Here is a 22,046-nt window from a genome sequence, read left to right as displayed (position 1 = left end):
ATTTTTAGGCTCTAGGCAAGCCAGGCCAAATGTAGAGTGGTTTTGTCTTAAAATATTTTCCAAATATTTTTTTAATGCTGTTAAAAGTAAACTTTTGATCTTAATATAAGCAGGTTTTTTAGATTTTACCGGTAAAGCTATTCTGGTGCAACTGTCACTTTGTGACAGAGATGATACACTTGAACTAAAGGTAGGTTTTCTCCCAGGTAAGTAACATTGAGTAAAAATATCTGCACTTTCAGGGAGGGAATTATTCCTGCCAAGCTATGGGGAAACAAACCTGAGGGCCCTTGGTGCTACCTCATGCTTCAGACATTAGGAAAATTAAAACCCAGAAAACTCAGTCTCTGTGAGGGTTTCCCAGAAATACATACAAAACAAAAATAGCTGCAGAATACAGGGTGCACAGCACAATTATTTTACTTGAGCCATGCTATTAATTTTGTCACTCACTCAACTACTCCCCCTCACTAAGCAGTTAGAAGGAAAATACAGAAAGTAATAGAAAAGGAACTGCATTGACTCCAAGAGATCACAAACTCCTGAGTGTTCAGGGAGTTTAACTCACTGTTGTCTCAAGTGTTAGGGTTTTCTGTGACATCACATTTCTATCCATCCTGCCCTATGGGCATGTATTGGATTGCATGGCCAGGTTTGGGTAGCGGGAGGGTCTTGGGGACTACAGGAGGGGCTTCTGTGGGAAGCTGCTGGCAACTTCCTCCATGTCCAGCAGAGCCAATGCCAGCCAGCTCCAAGACAGATGTGCTGCTGGCCAAGGCTGGGCCAACTAGAAATGATGGGAACTCCTCTGCGATAACAGATTTGAGAAGAAGGAAAGAAGTTATTGCACAGATGCAGCTGCAGTCACAGACGAGTGGAGTGAGACTATATGAGAGGAACAACACTGCAGACACCAAGGGCAGTGGAGAAGGAGGGGCAGGAGGTGCCCAGATGCTGGAGCTGAGATTCCCCTGCAGCCCATGGTGCAGCCCATGGTGAAGCAGCTGTGCCCCTGCAGCCCATGGAGGATCACAGGGATGCAGAGATCCACCTGCAGCCCAGGGAGGAGCCCCACATCAGAGCAGGTGGATGTGGAAGAGGAGGCTGTGACCCCATTTGAATCCTGGGCTGGTGTGGGCTCCTGGCAGGGACCTGCAGACCTGTAGGGAGAGGAGTCCAGACTGGAGCAGGTGTCCTGGTAGGACTTGTGACCCCATGAGGGACTCACACTGGAGCAGGCTGTGCCTGAAGGACTGCACCCATGGAAGAATGAGCCACGTTGCAGCAGTTTGTGGAGAACTGTTGCTTGAGGGAAGGACTCACATCTGTGAAGCTCATGGAGAACTGCCTCCTGTGGGAGGGACCCCACACTGGAGCAGGGAAATGACTCCTCTCCCTGAGCAGTGGGAGAAACAACCTGTGATCAACTGACCATAACCCCCATTCCCTGTCTCCCTGCATTGCTGGGATAGGAAGTAGAGCTTGGAAGGAGAGAGTGGGGGGGTAAGGTGTTTTTAAAGTCTTATTTTACTCCTTATTATCCTGCCCTGATTTTATTACTAATAAATTCAATTAATATCTCTAATTCAAGCCTGATTTGCCCATAATTGTATTTGGTGAGTGACCTCTCCCAGTCTTTAACTCATGAACCCTTTGTTCTATTTTCTCTCTCCTTTCTGGCTGCAGAGGGGAGTGAGAGAGTGGCTCTAGTGGGTGCCTGGCATCTGGCCATGGTCAACACACTACACAGACTAAGATATTATAAACTTCCAAAAAATACTTCCTCTTCTAAATCTGAATAAATGCAGTGTTTTTTATGTAAAGACTGGGAAGAGAGATTATCACAAGACAAACACTTTAAATTTCTGGGATCTAGCTTGCAAGGAGCAAGTACTCCAATCACCTTGAAGAAAAGACCCTGCCAAGCACTATTCTTAAATCATCCTTATTATGTTTACATGTCTAGAAACACAGTGAAAGAAAGGCATATCTATTCAACAGAAAGCAGATTTAAAGTGATACATACTTTGCCTATTAGATTACCACTGTGGTATTCAGGAGGTACTTGAACACGAAGAAAAGCTTTGAGGTTGGCAACCTACTCCAAATTGAAATAAAACAACAAAGAGGAAAACACCACCACAAAACACCATAAGAAACAAAAAGACACACATGACACATGAATAAAGAAATAATTAAAGAAAGAAACAACAGAAAATGAATATAGATATTTGCAGCAGGACTATATTTACAAGGCAAAGAAAACAGTTCAAACAGTTGGAATTTCTCTTACCTATCTTATCTTTTGGGTTTCTCTTATTTATATGATTTATGTCTATACATCTCCTGTGTCACCATTAAGATGTTTTCAGGTCTTATTTTGATGAACCTGTCAGACTCATTATCTGATTAGTTAACTGTAATCCAACCACTACATATTGCTTGAGATGGTAATATTTCCATAAAAATTGACTTTCACACAAAAATTTTAAAAGCCCTCGTTTACATTATCTAAAGTAACAGTGGCATATTTCATTATTAAAAGCATTAAAAGTAGCATTTATGTGGTTACCCATTGCCTTTGTACTATTTTCCACTCAAAAAGAAAAATTACTGAATTTAAGATGTTCCTGCTCTTTGATTCTGTGCCCTTTTACAATCCCTTTTGACACTTCTGCTACCTCAGGCCTTTTTAGAAATATATCATTAAAAGACTGGATCATATAAACTTTTATACATTGTAAAAATAATCAGAAAATAAAAAATAGAGAACAACTCTGCAATAATATTTCTTTAGACAATTAAATTCATATAATGTAATCATATTTCAGAGTCTTGGCTCTCAATACAATCCATGGGGGCTACTTAACTGGAGAATATGAGTCCAAGTGCCAAAATCTTTCTTTTTAGTTTTCTTAAATGTTTATTGCCTTTAAACAGTACATACAGTCTAATTTAAATAGCTACTGAAACCTCTGAAGAAACTTTCTGCCAATTACAATAAAAAAAGATTTTTCAACATAAAAATTCCTTGTGGCAAGGATAAATTGCAATCCAGTTCCCTTTGGATCAAGAAGAGTTTTTGCTAATGACTCCTCCGTGGCCCAGACATTATTCACTGCTTAATATAAGAGCTGCTACAGCATTTCATGAAAAATAACCATTTAAATATCTAAAAATACTTCACCAGTCCCACAGGCCTAAGTATACAATGATATAAACCTTTTGGTTTAATAGTCAGCCTACCTTCCTTTAAACACCTTCCCTGAATGCAATTAACAGGGTTATTAAAATTTCTTCGGGCATATTATAAACTAAAGAACAAATAACTAGTCTTTCTCCTTATGTTCTGTTCTTGGTATAATAATTTTTCCATAGTGGAAAGTTCTAATTTGTATTTTCAATGCCTCATTCAAAAAATTGGATCAAAGTGTGCATCTCAAACTATGTGCAACCAATCCTAGACTACCACCCAAAGGATTGCACATTTTGCTTCCTGACTCCAGCAGTTTTCTAAAGCACCTTGTTCACTCTTTTCTTCACTTAATCTTGAACTTTTTTTATTCATAATTTCTTAAGATCCTATAGCAACAGATGAAATTTCCTTTCTTAAAAAAAAAAAAGCCAAGGATGGTAAAAAATTTTGAATCAAAATAGAAAAAGTTCCCAATGGATTTTGTCTATTACATTGGTTTGGGGAAAGATTATTTTTTAAAGCATTTTTTGCTTTTGAAAATCCTTGAAATTTCACTTCTCCAGTAAACTGATGTTTAGCTGACATCTAAAGAAACTCCAAAGCAAAAGCATCTTCCGTAAGTAATTTTTTTTCCTCTTTCCTTCAGTCCATTATTCCACAGTGGCACCTGCTCTGCAAGACTGCATATTTGCAATTTATTTTATTGATTATAATTTTGACAGAAACTAGGAAGCTGTGCAATCTTTATTAAAACTAACAGAAATGTCCTTAAAGCTCAGAGGAGCTCTACAGAAGGAAATCCAACTGATGGGACACAGAATCTTGATCTTGCATTTCATGCCAGGGCAATTCTTCCTTGGGAACTGAACTCCCATAGGTAATAATTCTTTCCTTTCACATTCAAGTATGCAACAAATTACCAATACACAATTTTAACTGCTTGTTTGGGGAAGTCAAGTGGAACTGAATCACATTCTTCATTCTTATCTGTGAAAACTGCATTCCTGGATGGTGGAAGGAAGGAAGGAAGGAAGGAAATTCTCCTAATCACACTCCTTTTCCAGACAGTAAACTATTAAATCTCTCAGGCTCCCACCACTGCAGCTGTCTACTGTATAATTGCACTGTTAGATCAGCTATACTCAGGCCAACTCTCAGTTGAATTGCTGACTTTTTTCTCTGCATTGTTTTCAGCTTCATGTCCAGTTTGCTTGCTCTTGTCTCCCCTCCTCAACGCTGAATTAGAATAATGCTTTCTCTACAAGGAAAATATTCATTCTCTTCAAGGCTTTCTTGTGATACACAAAGCAAATCATCCTGATGACACACTAGACATTCACCTTCTCTGCAACTTCAACATGGCTCCATATCTCTCTGCTAAGATTCTTCTGCACCTTTGTAGATGATGTGAGATTTGTAGGATAAATAGGAAAGGTGAGAGCAGGGAAACCTCAGAGAAAGCTCTAAGCTACAACATCCAGCCCAGAAAGTTTCACTCTTGCTGCTGGAACAAAGGTGTGCTGCGCCTGGCAACAATCTGAGTTGTTCCCCTTTCTTACATACCCTGCAGATGCATGGCCACAGAGCCTGTAAAACAGGGAGAGGACTTCTCCTGTAATGATACTCCTGTAGCTACCACTGGGCTGCAGGAAGGCTTAGGAGATATCTCTCCTCTTTCCAGCCTGCCTCCAGCCCCTGATAAAGAGCATATTTAAGCTCTGCTATTCCACAGTTACAGCAGAGGCATACCCACATTTTTCACTCAGGACAAGTGAAAAGAAAACACAAAGCTCTACTATAGGGGAATTAATTATTGCATCTAATATTCAGCAATTAAACTGAAATGGTTATCTAACTATATATTTGACTGGATATAACAAATTCATGCCAATTATGTACCTACTTAACAAGCACAGCAACCCTGATTAGCAATTCACTTCAAACAAGACATTGCCATACAATCGTAAAATATTTAATCAAGCAATGAAGCAGTGGCTCCACATTGGATCAGTGGTAAACTGCAAACCTCTCATCACAACTCACTGGATTTGAAAGGAGGGGAAGGCGATTGGTTATTTGAAGTCAACTTTGACTTAAAAAAACCATAGTTTTACCTGTGAGTTATTTAGCTTGCTCATGAGTTTGTTCTAATTTCTGAATAAAAAATACTGATAAAAGAATGAAATATTGGAGCACATTTACCTAATGAATGTATGAACAACTTCAAATAACAGAAAGAAGAATCCATACTTGGTATTTAAAGTCATTCATTTTTTACCTCACTGTATTTTACTCACAATTTTTTTCATAATTTAAGCACTTGAAGAAAGTGGGTTAGACAATCCCTCCTTTTAAAAGGAGGAATCAGGATCCTAGCTTAGGGATGTCTCCCTGCCCCTTTGCAAGCCACAAGGTGTTTACAGGTCCAATACCAGACCCCACCATAGAAGCCATGTAACTGGAACCAAAGGTATGGAGCTGAGTCAGGAAAGGTTTGGGTTGGATATCAGGGAAAGGTTCACAGCAGGGTGGTTGGGCACTGGAACAGACACCCCAGGGAAGTGGTCACAGCAACAGCCTAACAGAGCTCAAGAAGTGTTTGGACAATGTTCTCAGCACATGGTGTGACTTAGGGATGTCCTGTGCAGGGCCAGGAGTTGGACTCAATGATCCTGGTGGGTCCCTTCCAACTCAGCATATTCTGTAATTCAATCTCCTCTTCAGTGTGAAGGGAAATACTCCCCCTTTCTGGACAAAGATTCTGCCAAAAGAGAAGACTGTAGGCTGCTAATCTCATTGCACTAGGTAAAATTTGCCACCCACCCCTTTGTTGTTTACTCCATGCCTATTTTACCACCATACAGCTCATTCACAATTCTCTCTCTTGCTCTGGAAGGGAGAACTCATGCTCCTGAAATTTTGGTCATCCACCAGTTGATGGATAGTAGCATTCACAAGCAAATCTGCCACATTCTGAGTCCCCCTTCAGAGAGCCACAGAGCAGTAAATGGAGTTCCCACCACACAGGTCAAACTGGTTCAAAGATGCCTGAGACAGCCAGGAAGGATGACCTGCATTTGCATGTGCTAAACCTGATCTATCTTTAGCCTATGTGGAGCACTGTGGCCAAGTCATAACAGCAGCTCAAAATAAATTGCTATGACTAATGCATTTTTTTTCCAGTTCTCTTTAAAATTACTATCAAACTCTAATACAACTTTATTATTTTAATCCTGCTCAATACTGTTTAGAAGAAAATAAAAGTATATGGTGAATGGGAGGAAACAGAAAGAATAAATGGAAGAGGTTTGAAAATTTAGTCATTATCAAAATAAAACTGTGGAGGATTTAATGAAACACTGACATGGTGTGAACTATGGCAAAATATACAACTATATATGATATTGTGGCATATTTCAAAAAGCCTTAATTCCTACATTTTATCTTGCTTCAAACTTATCTGTTTGGCTTTATTTGCATTAAATGTAAAAATATTTTTACTTTGGGAAATAAGCTTTTCTAAGAAATAAGCATTTCTAAGTAAATCTGTGAATTTTTAAGTTAGGGGACAGGTATACAGAAGCCAAAGCTGCTTGAGATACAAAAGCAAACCCTATTAAGGCATCACATGTACATTTGCACAATTGGGTGATAGTGGTAGAAGGAAAAAGAGACTTTGAATTTCTGAGTTTATATTTGGATCTGTCAACTACAAATAAAACTAATATGTACTGGCACTTTTCTACAGCTTAGAAAGGAACTTATAAGGAAAAGTAGCTTTAAAATCTAGTGTTAGTTCGGAGTGTCAGCAAGTTTTCCAAAATTTTGAATTATAGATGGGTAAAATAACTGCTTTTAATCATACAGAGCATATGTATGCTTGGGAGCTTTGGTATTTAAGTTGCTTCAAATGTAGGATCTTCATTTTGTGTTTAAAAATGAATGTGGATTTAATACTTACTGTGTTTTTCTGAGATACCATATCCTGTGAGGGAAAAAAAGATAATAGAAATGTTTATTTGTTTTTACTGGGAATTATTATTTCCAATAAAAACCACTGCTATACATACATATATGTATATATATATGTACACAAACACACACAAAAATGTGTTCTTCACAGCATAATCCAGATTTTCTGCCACAGTAAATTCTCAGTAAAGGGACAGAACAACATCAAGAAGAGTCTCAGCAGCTCAGGTTATGAAAAAAAATAACAATTCAGTGAAGAAACCTACTTTAAAAAGTATTCAGAAAAAAAAGAAAGTTGTACTTAGCAGTAACTGGAGTTTCTTGGACTGGGCACACCCAGTCACAGTGAGCATTTGTGAGACAAAAGCATTCAAAGCTGGATGGTTTTTCTCCCTGAAAGAGTATCCTTCACATACCTAAGCCCCTTCATTACCCAGATTGGTACACACCAACACATTCCTTCTACACCCTAAATCTTCCCACTTCAAAATCTAAGGACAGACACTGAAACAATGAAGCAGATGATAAACTAATGGGCATGCAAACCAGACCTCAGAAACATCTAGTTGCTGGTAAGTGACCTCTTCTCTTGGGTGATGGATTACATGTTCAATGAACACTGCTTAGTCAAACTAAAGAGGTCTCCAGGTAATCCATGCTACAAATATTAGACATAGACTTGTTTCTAATCAAAGTTTTCAATATAATAGAATTAAATGTGCTCTGACAACCTGAAATGATTCTGCTTGAGCAACTTCATATCTCACATCCACTTGGGCAACTACTGCACAGAAATTATTATGCCCATGCACCCACTTCCTCAACAACAGGCAAAAATATCAGGAGGCATTTAAGAGGTTCAGCTCTATAGATACAACCCTCTTGAAAATGAGATTACATATTCTCATTTTGAGAGAATATGTAATTCTAGGTTACATAGAACTAGGTTGTTTTGAAAGAACATTGGTGAAACTGAAGAGACAACTCTTGGGACAATTTCAGGATGGCTCCTAAGATAAATAGTATAAAGTCAGGTTGCCAGAACTTCACAGATCTTCAGCAGAAGGCACCACTTTTAAGAGTGCACAAAAGGTCCAAGTAAAGTAATACAATTCTGAGTAGAAGTGAACAAACCCTGACCAAATTACTCATAAACGTCAGAATAAAGCAACATCATCAGAGGGTCAAAAAGGTACTAAAACCTAAATGGAATTTCTAATTAGCCTAAACTCCTTAAGCCAAATAAAATACTTCATAACAAACGTGATGGAAGGCTTAGACAGCTGAAATACTACATATCTGGAAATTAATGTCTATCTAGCTAAGCAAGTATCTCCAACAGAGCTTTATCTACTGCAGTTCTCAATAGGGAGAAATTAACTATTCTGAAATCATCCAGTATCTATGACGTGAAATGTGTCACGAACTGTTCTTTGCTGAAACACACCATGAACAGTCCCTGCCTCCCTTCTGAAGTATTCCTTAGAAAGGTGTATTAGCATATTTGAATGCTCTCCAGCACTGACACGTGGGGCTTGATTGCTGAAGAGACACAAACAGCAAGAGGAACACTGAACCCTGTCTCAGTGTTCAGTTTAAACCATTTGATACACAGGATCTCTCCTAGCTGGTTCCAGGAACGTAAATCAAGTTTTATGATCCCATCTAAGATATGCTATGGGCCGAGGGGGTTATGCAAGCAACTGAGGGACAAGTAAGATATCAGTGCCACTGACAGAGTTTCTAGAAGAAGAAAGGTGAAGGCAGATAATAGTTTTTCTAGCCTTAAGTGACCTAGTCACATTCTGGTGCTCCCCAGTCCCTAGACTTGAGAATTACACTATTAGAAAAAAAGGCTTAGGAACTGACAGTGCAAAGACTTGCAAGGTCTGGCAACAACCAGTCTGAACATCTAACCACAGATGGATGCAATCCTGGAGATTCTTCAACACTCCAGTTATGGAGCAGGGCTTGAGTGTGATCTTTGGCACAAAGTGCAGAAATCAAAACCAATATCCTCATTGGGCAGCAACAGACAGGAAACAACTAGTTGTGCTTCCCAGACTTGGGCACATCCTTGGGAGAACCAAGTTGATCAGAACATCTGAGTGACAGCATAGAGAAAGATAAAATGCATTAATGAAAAATAAAAATTAAGTATTTCATGGCAGTCAGGTATATTACCAACAGTGGATGAAAAGCTGTATGCCTGCCCACCCTGATTAGATGGAGGAAAGGAGGGCATGCCAGTAATACCTGAGTGTGTATCCATACAAATAATATCATTGAGCAAAGGGTGACAGGCTCCAGCTCTGAGTTCCTGGGACTCCAGGGCACTTGGAATGGGAATGTGTATGTGGACCACCACATGAAGAAAGGAAGTATGGGTTATAGACACACGAGAGCAAAATCAAAGACATTGAGAGCAGACAAGAGGAATGAGAAGCTGCGACAGAACAGAGCTTTTCTCAGAAAAAAGGAGACTTAAAATTCTTACAGAATCAAGAGAGGTTGGAGAACTCCAAAAAGGATTTTTGGACACTAATGGTGTGGAAAAAAGCAAAGTAGCAAGGGGCAATAAATCAAAATAAGGAAATAATAACAAAGCATGAACAATGCTTTTCTCAGTGAAGATAAGAAGAAAATTGATTATATTAAAAGCAGCAACAGATGATACCGAGGACAAAAGTCTAAATGTGATGTAATATAAAGAGAACCTGCACTGAAAAAGGCAGAAACATCCAAAATATATGATTTGCATCCAGAACAGCAATTTCAGGACTTAAATGTATAGCATGTATTATCCTAGTATAAAAATGAACAACAGCCCTCCAAAAAGATTTGGTGAGGATGTCTTTTCCTATCTTCAAACAGCAATAAAAAGGAGATTCTAGTAGTCTTAGCTAGTCAGCACCTAGGGAATACAAACCTCATCTGACAGAAGTGCTTACATAGGAGCAGGCTGCAATACAGCCCTTGTTCAAGTTATTATTATACAGGACATAACTTTTTCTTACATGTACTCTAATTAAAAAAGGGAAAGGAAGGAAAAAAATCAGACCTGTACCCTCAATTCCAAGTCTAACTACCTGAAGCAAAATCAGTACCACACTATGGTTCTTTTCTTACAAAAAAAAGCGTTTATTCATTCTATTATTACTGTTTTTACTAATAGTTGCTTTTTCTTAGCAGGATTTAATTATGCAGCTATCAGGAATTAAATTAAATATAAGTTTCAAAAAACCACAAACATCTGTAGGATCAGGTATAAAGATATTTCTGCAAGAAAGGAGATTGTGAAGTGAGAACCTTACTTTGAGAGACTGAGCAGTGTCAGCATCAGTGTCATGGTAAAGAATAACATTATTGGCCATGTCAAAGCTTTCACGCACACCAAGGTGGTAGAACAGTGATGGTTGCTTGGAAATATCACTCATGTCCACAACTGCAACATCTGAAATGAGAGAAGTGGAAAAGAAGAGAGAATGCTAAAAAAGTAATAATCTTAAAACCAATTTTAATCTTACATGGAATTTAAAATAAATCCTGAAATAAATCCCACACACACTGGACAGACAAAGTCAACATTTTGGATCAAATAAGGATCATTTTCTTATGAGAGAAGTAGATTTTACCCTTCATATAAAAGAGCCACTCATGAAATTATCACAGTGTTACATTAACTGGGAGGCTGAGTTTACAATCTTGCTTAAGGTTCTGAAATCACAGCATCAGGAATGCCTTGGGTAAAAAAAGCAATTTCGCACTTGCTCCCTGAGGCCTGACAGCATGAATACCCATAGGACAGAAGTTTCAAATATTCAGGATGGAACATCTAAAAATAATAATGTAAATTAGAAAAACGGGGAAAACTGTGAGACCAAGTTTATTTTAAGAGGCTGAGCTTTGAAGAATGGGAAATTCCTAAAGAGTAGAAAAAGAAATTACTCTGAAAATTGACTCTAAAAAGCTACAGGCAAGATTTTCAAGATGGGGCACACAGCTATGACGGAATTCAATCACAAGTAGCCAGAGCAAGACTTCACTGCTCTTCTTTAGTGTTCCAGTCAGAAATGAAAGTCAGAAACACAAGTAAGAATACTTACATCTGTGCAAGTAGAGCTATGCAGAGAGTAAATGAGAAATATCCCATACTATGCAGAACGACTGAGATACAGACAAAAGTTTCTGAGTTCACCATTTTGTTCTCATATAGACCTAAACAGCAGTGCAGGAAGAAGGGGTGACTGGAACACAGGACATTTACTGCTGAGTTTTTATTTCTTGATCCTTATATCCGATATATGCCTAAGCAAATTTTGCTTTAAAGTTTTTTAGAGGTCTTTATCTATATGGCTGTCTGCTTTCACCACTTTGGGGTACATAGATGAACTGAAATCCAAAGTATTCATAAGAATAGAGCCTTATCATTGAAACCACAGGGGTGTCTGAGGTTCAGAACAGATTCCAGAGACTCAGTGCAGCTGGGCAGTAAATTCTGTGTCTCTGAAGGGGTAACAGACAGTGCCTGGTATGTACAGGGAAAGACAGAAGGGTGAGCTACCAGTAAACAAGAAATCTAAAAGCAGGTCTGATGGCTGAGACCCAAATGCAGCAGCCAGTTAACCTTGGTTGCACCAAGGTTACACATCACAAGAATCAATACTCCATACTTAGTAGGCAGTTTCTTGGAAAAACCTGCCATGAATATATGCTCCTGTACAATTCCATCAGCCTATTCTGACACACCACACAGAGGTCAGCCAATCCCTTGGATTACTATGAGACTCCTGTTAAAGCACAAGGAACATTTTGAGTCTGAATACCTGCTTTAAGACCAAAACATCACTGTTCAGGAGCAAAACCAAGCAAACATAAAAAACCCCAAGCCCCAAAATATCCCAAACCCCAACAAAACTCACAAAAAAATCCAAATGCACCTCCCTCCCCCACCAAAAAAACAAAACCCCAGCACAAAATCATGGCATAAGAAAATCCTCTTATTCATATAAAACTCAAATCCTGCATCATCTACAGATGATCTTTCCAGTTCCAATGTTTAGCCAGCTGTCTGCAGCATGAATAAAATTCTACAGTGTATATTGCACACTGTAGTGTTATGTAAACTGAGAGAGCTTGAAAAATAAACCCCAGCTCCACAAACTCAATAGAATCAAGATTACCCCCATATTTCCAAATCCTTTTGGAAAACATAAATTATCTACAGAACAAATTTAAGAGAAACTAACAAGCAGACTGAGAATCAAATACCATCCAGGAAAAAAAATTAGGAGCTTGGATGGTTTTTATTGCTTGCACAAGAGTGTTTCTGGGGAATCAGCATACTGTGAAATAAAAATCATCACCCTGGTAAGGGAACTCAGATAATGCAGTTTTATAGTGTACAGACATTGCATTTTACAATACGATGTGAGCAATGATTTGTAACAGAGTTCATTGAAACAGGGCTGCACATAGCTCATTGCCACATCTGGTCTACAACTCAAATTTGTCTCCTGTTGATTGCTGCTCCATAGCCATGTAAGTGGAATCAAAAATACATGAAATGGTCATAAGAACAGAAATAAGTTTAAAAGGGTAGTTATTCATCCCTTAGATATTAATTCACACATGATAAAAAGATTTATAAGAACAGGTTTTCCTTGCTTATTCACACCTCACTAACATAGGTGTGAGTAAGATAAAATAAAAATAAATCAAAATGAAGAGTAGCAGAGATGAAGATGTATCACAAAAATATGCATGCAAGTTAAGAAAAAGCTTCAGGAAGATACCTGAATGGATTCAGTTTGAGCATGGGAGTCAAGGAATGACACAGAAGTCAATGACGGCAGACAGAGACAGAGCATCTGACGTGCTCCTGGCTGTGGGCTAGAGCAGACACGAGAAGCTGCAATCTTTTGGAGCTCTCCAAGTCCTCCTCCAGGAGTAACAGCAGCAGCCTTGGAGCAGGGAGGAAAAAGATCTATTTGCAAAGCAGTTTTACTAATGTGCTAGTGAAATGCAGCACGAGCACAGAGGGCCCATGAAATTAATGCAAATTTGGGTGGAGAAAATCTGACCCACAGTAAACACTTATAAAAGCAGTGGATCCCTGGGATGCACCCAGTGCATGGGGTGCTGAGAGTGCAGAGCTCAGTGTCACTTATGGCTGGGTTAAGCACATTCCCCAGAACTACTGTTCTCAGGGGTACATATCTCCTCTTGGAGTAAGGCAGTTTTGTGAATCATGTAATGAACAAAGCTAGTATGTGACACCACAAATATTTCTGTTTCAGTTATCTTACATTTTTCTCATGATTTACACTAAAATTCTTCATTTACAGTTCTTTAAAAACAAGACATGGGGCCCTGCACTTTAACCGTGCATTTAGAATGGCTGATAAGACAGATAAGAATTTCCTTAAACTTCCAGAGACACATTAAAAGAAATAACTTCAACACTAGTATGTACTTTGCAAATCTTGATTTATGAATAGAAACATAAGTCAATAAGAGCTCATTCTCAACCCATTCTCCATAACAAAAGAGCCTGGTCAGCCAAATGTACCTCTGGACTTCCCTTGACAAATTTAGGTTCAACCTCTATTACAGACATGGGTGAAGCAAAAGCCAACGGCAATTTTTATCAAAACTTATCACGCATGAGAAATGTTATGTGATAATGAAATATTTCACACAGGTCTAAACCACCAATGGAGAGGGTTTCCTATGCTCAGAAGGAAAGAGAGCAGGGCAAGGTACAGCCTCTCTAGAAGGACAGAAGGCTTCCAAGTGAAAATCTGTACAATGCATCCACCAGATGCAATAGAGGCGTGGGGATGTGCTTAATGTTGCATATGACCAATTTCAAATTATTCTGGAATAGAATATTTAAACTTATGGCTTCTTTTCTGCATTAGCAACTCGTGTTCAAAAGAGCATACCCATAAAAATGTGTTCTCCCTCATTTCTTCTTAAGCATAGCATATATTTTCAACTCATTTTATCCTCTAGTAGTTGCCCATGAAATTATTTTCATCCTGAAAGTAGTCAATTTTTGTCATGAACCCAAAAACTGGTCTCAATTTATTATGTGATTGCAGTTCAATTGTCTAGGCTTTTGTTTCCACTGTAAAATGATTATGGTATGTATTTGTAGAGCATTAAGGTAATTCAGAACTATTGCTTATACAGTCTTGATTAGATCTCTGCATTGTTGCAGCAGATGGCACATACTTCATTGTGTCTTACCAGAGCAGAGAAGAGACAAATAACTGTGACAACTGAAATGAAGATTAGAGATCATTAACTGTGGTAAAATAGGAGACTATGAAACTAATAAATAATTCAACATGGAAAACATTATTAAACAGATTAAGACCAGGGGACTTATTTCTCTATTTGGAAATCCACCCAAAGACATCATACAATTAATGATCCAAATAAATCACAAGTCTTCACATGGCTTTTTTATGATTTATGGAGTTGTTAGCAAAACCAAAAGGACAATTTTGGTGTCAGATTTTGGGATCTGTAAGTTAAAAAGTAATAAACAGAAGAAAATGAAGAAATAGCCTGCAATATGCTGATAGTTAAATAGAATCTGGGAAGCCTAAGAGAAGAAAAAGTCTGCACTGCTTTCAACTTCTAATCTAAGACTCACCTCCATCCAGCCTTATCAATGTGCAGAGCAAGAACCTTACTCCATTATTTTGGATTCATTATTTTTCAGCATTTGGAACCTTTCTATACATAACAGATTTCAAATACACCCCCAAACAATGTGATAATAGAAATCTTACTGGAGGGAAATGCAGAATTCAGCCCTTTGCTATTCACTAGCATCCTGCAAATTATGAACCTTTACATTAGTATTGCTTCAGTTGATTGGCTACTTGCATCATAGTTAATAAATAAAAAATTATGTAATTCCTTGAAAACCAGTGAAGAAAACTGCCAAATTCTTCAGAAGAACAGCAATACTCCTAAAGAAAAAGAAATTAAAATCCATAATTCAGGATACACATTGATTTTGATTTCTGCACAGCTCTTTAAAGAAGACAATACCAAAGTTTTCACAGGGAAATAATTATTGTAAAACTTGGTGTATCTGAAAACCATGAACCCTTTGCAGCTTCCCCTTCAGCTAAAACAAAATGCACACCACTCCTAACTTTAATATACTCCCTATTAACTGGGAAGAAACTGGGAAGCTCAAGGTAATAAAGCACATTTGTAGCAACTACTAACAGAACTGTTGGGGTGATTTTTCAGCACAGTTTGTTGTACCAGCAAAGTGTCAGTGCCCTCCATTAGATTCTAGGCACAAGCCAAAGTAAGTGTAAAAATACTGTCAACATTTCTGATGATATTATGGCTCTCATAATGAATCAAGTTTCATTTAAATCTTACTGCTTTATAATCATGGTATCCTGTAAAAATTTGCTTAATTTTCTCAGAGAAAATATTGTTCCAATTACAATCTACAGCACCAAATAAAACCCAGAATTGCCTTAGAAGCTGAAAGACTCAGGAGACAAAGCTCTATTTTTAAATTTAGGAACTTCTGGTATTTCAATTCAACTTTTCAAGTTTGCAATATTATAGCATGAACTTTACTAACATTACTGGTTTGCTACAGGGCCAGAATTGGTAATAAAAACAAAACCCAACAAATCAGTAATGATTTGTCCTGCAATATAGATTTGTGTATGTTATAATCACATTAAACAGCATTTTAAAAACAACTTCATATATTTCAGGCTACACTTAGCTTCTTGTAGATTAAAACAAAAAAAATAAATTTAATTTTAATTAATTAATTAATTAAAATTAAAATTAACTGTAATAGTTCAGAAATTGCTTAGAAAGCACCTTTAAAAAGAAAATTGTTTTATAAGCTGCAACTTTTGCAAAAGAGTCCTGGAGTGGCTGGAGCCCTGACTGCAAATTCCAGCCTACTGCTACCTTAGCACAGGAAACACAAGCATGCACACTGGATGTCTGAAACCTTTTGATGCACAGAGGGCACTTCCTTTGAAAGGGTGTTTAGTTCACAGGCAAAAGGAAGTGCTTCAAAGGACAGGAAAAATAAGAATTAAATTAGGTATGATTCCTCATATTAGTGTGGGAAAAAAGTTTTCTTTCTGTTCACATATAGTAAGCACTGGAAAAAAAGCGACATTATCAGGTTTTATTAATGACACCAACCACAAATTGGAGAAAAAAAAAAACTTAAATACTGGCCAAATAATTTTTAATTCACTATTTTAAATTTATTGTTATCTTGAGAAGATAACACAGAGAATTCCAGTTCTAGTACATTATCCATACACTATAAAATGAAACAAAATCTAAATTTAAAGTTATATCTTACTTTTCACAGCTTTAATGGATTTGTCAAGTGTTTTGGGAATTCTGAAAACCTGGGCATCAAGGGGCAAAAATTCTGAAAGGTGCTTTTCCATGGTTTGTCTGGTTGCTCAGGAAAACACAAGAAGTGTTGTAAAGTGGTAATTTCAGACTTGTGCTGTTTTAAAAAAATAGAGCAACACCTCTAATTTTTGTTCCCAGACTGAGACTGTCATTTGATTTTTACCTAATTGTGGCATTACATCTGCAACAGGCTTTATGTTATAAAGTGATTTACTAAAGAGAAAGGCCAGCACATCCCAAAATGTGTCACTTCTCCTCCCACCAAGCAATATGGAAGGCAACCATGTAGTACCTAACAATTATAAAAGCCAGCAGTCTTAGAACCACAAGCACAGAGGGGAAAGTCATACCTCTCCTTTGCATTTCCTCTTTTTATGTGTCAAATCTTGCTCTGGAAGCCAGTTTCACATCCTTCCCTGGGAAACTGCTCTGCTCAATGAATGGGAATGCAGAGTGCTGAAGATGAACTACATATTAGCTGAGCAGCAGCATTCTTGACTAAGGAAAGTCTGCTGTTAAATAACTTTCCTGAGAGGACCAGGCAAATCCTGAGCTCTGCTATTACTAGGAAACAAAAAAAACTTGAAATTTTTCACATGAGCCTTTCCACCACCCAGAAGCATTACTAACTGTAGCAATTCAAATGATTGCTTTGCTCCACTTAACACACAACACATCAACACTGGCAACATCCCACCTCCAGAGACAATTCTGGGAACAGCTGTGGTAAGCAAAGTGGGCCAGCTGGGTCTTTGTGTGGAAAGCAGACATATCCGTGTAGAGGAGGAGGAAGAGGAGGAGGAGAAACAGCTGACAACTGAATGTGCTTCTAACCATAGCATTTGTGTGATGCTAGAAAGTCCTTTCATGTGGCCCAGCAAGGCAGCTCCTCCTTCCTGTGCACATGAAAACTTTGGAATACTCAAACTCAATCCTCTCAACTCCCGGCACAAAAAGCTGAAATAATGCAGGTTTTAAAGCACCAGAATGGTTAAAACTTACCAAGAAAAGCTGTAGTGCCAACAGTCTGAAAGTGGAGGTAAGAAAGCTGGAACACTTTTTCTGTACAGATAACAGGAGTGCCTCATTCAGCTTCCAGTGAAAGCCCTGGAAGAACCCCCAGTGGCCTGAAATGGCACAATACTCCACAGTACTCCAAAAATACTTTTTGGACAGCTGTGCTGCAGGTGGTGAAATGTGAAGTGCAAAGAAGCAAAAAACAGAATAATACAGTTTATCAAAAACAGAGGCATATGTAGCACATGGAGCAAAACTAGTGATGAATTCAATCAGTACAGCACCATGTACACAGAGCCTGACAGCACTTTAATGTAGATAAAGAAGACAAAACCTATATTTATACTAAATATTTAGTGGAATCATAACTAGGAGAGAAACTTCTTGTCCTTGAGATCAGTTCTCACCTGTAATCTTCTGTCCTTTTGATTTCAAATTCTAGCTTTGGCAACATTTGAAAATTTTAGTCTTAGGCTATCTTAGTATGTACATTATAACATTCACTGGCAATTCCTATCCAGCAAAATCAACCCTCAGATGATACTGTGAAAATCAGACAACCATGCAAAACAACAGAACAGCTAAGACTGAGGGGCCAATGCTCATCTCTGGCTTTTGTAATTCTGTACAAAACCCCCCTTTCATACAAACAACTCCACAATAGGGTTACATTCAGACCTGAACATTGCAGCCAGAAATCATGTTAGCGCTGTGGTGTTACTTTACAGATACTGCATCTTTCATCTGTCCTCTGGTACACGGAACACACACTAAAAATAGAATTAGAACATATTTCTCATGCTTCAGTGGCATTTATTGTAACTCAGGGAAACTAGTATCTAAAACAACTCATTTTTCTAAAACACAACAAAGTATTTGTGCCATATTTATAATTAATACACATTCCCTAATAGCTAAATGTCGGTTCCAAAAATTACATCACCCAAGAGACTACACTTTAGTTGAGAGGAACAGAACAAATTACAGCAGGTGAGCAACACTGCCAGTTCTAGGAATTGATCTGTAGCCCAAGCTCTCATTTATTTTTATGATTTGGGGTTTTCTTATTCATTAGATACATTATCTAAAGCTTTTCAAATTTTTGCCCTGAAATTGCATTTTAGGAACTATTCTGTTACATGGAAACAAGGACTGTTCCAAAGACCTTTGACAGCAAAAGCTTTAACATTTTTGATACTTCTTAAATACTAATAAATTCACAGCAAAACTAAGTTTCAAACAGGGCAAGACACTGTATTAAAAGAACAGGGCAATTCTACTGATCCAGAAAAGTAAAAATTGTGCCAACAGAATGCCTATGCTTATTATTTCTTTAACAGATCTTCAGGGACAGTCTTTCAGACTCTGCCAAATCAGAATACAACCAGCACCCACAAGAACTGACATGGGAAGAAAAGTAATGCAGTTAATGTAATACAGAGGCATCCAAGCTCAGAATGTGTTTTTAATGCTTTGCAAAAGTATGAAGAAGAAAAATATTGTATTATTGGAAACACCTGAAAATAACCTCTCCCAGATGATAGCATAACTTATGAAATTTTTGGTCTTTGTTTTTTACAGTTGGCAGTTTAGGCAAAGAAGGAAACAAAGACCTAATCCTCAAAGAACTCTTCTTGAAATGTTGAATTTCAGAAGTTAGGAAATATATAATTCACTGTAAACAGTACATGCCTAGGCTTACAAATTGCTTAATATTTTCCATGACAAAGCTTGGCTTTCAGTCCTTTTTAACTTTACCAGTCTTTGCTTCAGGTTGTTGGGTTTTGTTTCTTTCTTTTTTCTTTTAAGAGATTTAATTAAAACCAACCCGTGTCATTTTGAGACTGCATCGGAGAACTTATTTTTCTGGCCACTGTTAAACATCTTCTCATGCCAAATTAAGCAGTCTTCAAACACCAAATCAGAAATTTGTCAGAGGGGTGAAGCTGTTTGGAAGTAACTCCTCTTAGCCTCATGAAATGCTGCTTGTTCCAAAGCGAAGTTCTGGGCAGTTCTGCTCAGAGTCACAAGGGAGATGTTTGGTCTCAGATGAGCCTGTTGTCACTGCCTCCATTGTCAGCGCAGAGAGAGCAAAAGCACTTTTCCAGCCCCATTCCCCTGATCTGTCAGAAGCCAGCTTCAGGAGATGAAGTGCAGCCCAGAAGTGCCAGTTTCTCTCCGCTGCCCACGAGGGGAGGCCAAGCAACTGCAGACACCCACACTGAAGGTGTTCACTGCCCCTTCCACAGAGCCTCACAGCTCTGCTTTGAAGGATTTCATTAACCACTAAGGCATTCCAGACAAGAATTATATCATCTTAGCAGATGCTCCCCTGGATGTGTTCCCACCAGTCAACCAACAAAATGGCCAGTGGAGAAGGACTATAGATCTTTCTCATCAGTACCTTACTCACACTCTCTCTACCTGTGAGAGAGGAAGGACTGTGACTATTCAAATCCTCACCTAAGATTTCCAGGGATCTCTCAAACACCTAACTCTTCCTCGAGTTTTCCATAAATTGGGAGCTCATTTGTGAGTTTGTTTTGGCACTCACTGTCATACAACTGTGGGGATGACTGTTCTTTAAGAGGTGTTTGTGCATGTACTATCTCAGCCCAGAGTCCTTTCTCTTACTCATAGAACCTGTTTAATTACATTGAAGCATTGACTATAACCTCCCTGCCTGTGGATGAAGTTTACAAATGAGTTAAATTTTCAGCAAAAATACCTTCAAGCCAAATATAAGCATTGCATTTGCCTGCAAGGCAAAGTCATTAATATGAAAGCTAGTAATAGACTTAACCTTCTATTTATTTAATTTTTTTCCTTTCATACCATAGCTTGTGAGGTCCCAGGAACAACACAGCCTCAAGTCTGAGGGAGTTAACTCACAGTAGTGTGAGAGGTTGAATTCAAAAAGATAATGTCCACACACACTCTCTGGAAACTCACAGCACAGACCTCTTTACACAGCCTCGCTTCCTTGAGGAAGGATTGCAGAAATGTACCCATTCTGGGACCACAGTCACAGATCTTTAGTTACAAACCACAATCATACCAGGTGGATGCTGCCAAGATCTACAAATTGGTAAAAAATACATTATAGGAGTTGTGACATTGTGGTGGTTTGACAGGAAATGTGTTTTTTGGGATGCTGTGTTTTTGGCCAATGGATATTCAGATTTTAATATTGGCATTTAACCTGACCATTGGGACATGGACACGCCTCTGAGAACACGGGGTTAAAAGCAGAGCTCTCCCCTGGGAGGGTCCTCTTGGGTTTCCGGCGGGAAAGAGTTCGGGTCTCTGCCCTGGCCCAGCTGCTGGCTGGGCAGGGGGAGGGGAAAGCCATGAGGCCGAGAGAGGTAGGCCTGAGCCCGGGGGTGGAAGGGTGGAAGAGAGAGAGAGAGAGAGAGAGAGAGAGAGACACCGGGAGCCATCGGGCAGCCCCCCCTGAGAGACACAGAGAGAGAGAGAAAGAGCCGCTGCCTGGGACTGTAACCTTGAAACTGGATAAACATGGGCCTGTGCCGGCAGCACGGCTGGGACGGAGAAGAGGGGGGGGTTCAGCCGGCCGCTTGTAAGAGCTTTTAACCCCTTTTTAGAGAATGAGAACTTTACAGAACATTGACCTTTTCTAGAAGATAGAGTAGAAGATGAGGAAGGAAATGGGCCAGTGTGAGAGAGGTCTGGGCGAGTGAGAGATAGTAGAAGAATAGAGAAGAATCCTAGTGGGAAGAGATGATGGAGTGGCTTTTGCTGGACTCTTTTTTGTATAGCCATGGACAGAACCATGTTCCTTGTGATACAGAGACTGCATTCTAGGGGGAGGCAATGGCCTCAGAACCAAGAGGGTTCAGTGTTAGTGCCCTTCGGCCCCAGGGGGTGAAAAAAATATGGGGGGGACAGGTGTCCCAAAAGGAGAGATTGTGGAGACAGGTGTCCCAAAAGAGAGACTGTGCCTTTTTTGGGGGGGGGGACAGGTGTCCCAAAAAGAGAGATTGTGGGGACAGGTGTCCCAAAAGAGAGACTGTGCCTTTTTTACATCGGGACAGAGCATCCTTAAAAGACAACCCTAGAAGCAGTTCTGGTCCGTGTTCAGTGGTGAGAGCACTGGACATGGAAAGGAAGAAGTCACGACGGCAGATGTACTCCGGGCGGTGCCACAAGTGACACAGAAACACACGAGGCTTCAGCTGTGTTTCCAGGGGAAGCCCATGGTACAAGAAGGACTCCTCTCCTCTTGATGAACTGAGGATTGATTGTCTAAAAAGTGATGCTGGACCGAGAGTTGGTGATTTGAAGAACAAATGTATTGTGTTAGAAATTTAGTGGGGGGAGGAGGAAATGCATTTGTGAGGTTTTCATTTTCCCTGTATGTGTGTGTTCCTTTTTATTTGTAGTTGTAGAGTAGTTAATAAAG

General features: G+C 38.9%; 1 protein-coding gene across 2 annotated transcripts in view; it reads right to left on the bottom strand.

Annotated features, from left to right (window-relative positions):
- Nucleotides 1–22,046, bottom strand: part of MAP3K15 (mitogen-activated protein kinase kinase kinase 15) — an 81,983-nt gene that overhangs the window by 45,230 nt on the left and 14,707 nt on the right. The window contains exons 2-4 of one of the 2 annotated variants that reach the window (XM_054514086.1): nt 10,483–10,622; nt 7,158–7,181; nt 2,027–2,098 (exon numbers count right to left, since the gene is read on the bottom strand). In XM_054514086.1, the coding sequence (XP_054370061.1) occupies nt 2,027–2,098; nt 7,158–7,181; nt 10,483–10,622 (236 nt within the window). The remainder of the gene's footprint in view (nt 1–2,026; nt 2,099–7,157; nt 7,182–10,482; nt 10,623–22,046) is intronic. The other variant, XM_036392773.1, reaches the window with a different exon arrangement.

The sequence above is a fragment of the Molothrus ater genome, chromosome 2 (assembly GCF_012460135.2).
Source record: "Molothrus ater isolate BHLD 08-10-18 breed brown headed cowbird chromosome 2, BPBGC_Mater_1.1, whole genome shotgun sequence".
Lineage (NCBI taxonomy): Eukaryota > Metazoa > Chordata > Aves > Passeriformes > Icteridae > Molothrus > Molothrus ater.
This window is presented reverse-complemented; position numbering and strand designations above follow the sequence as displayed.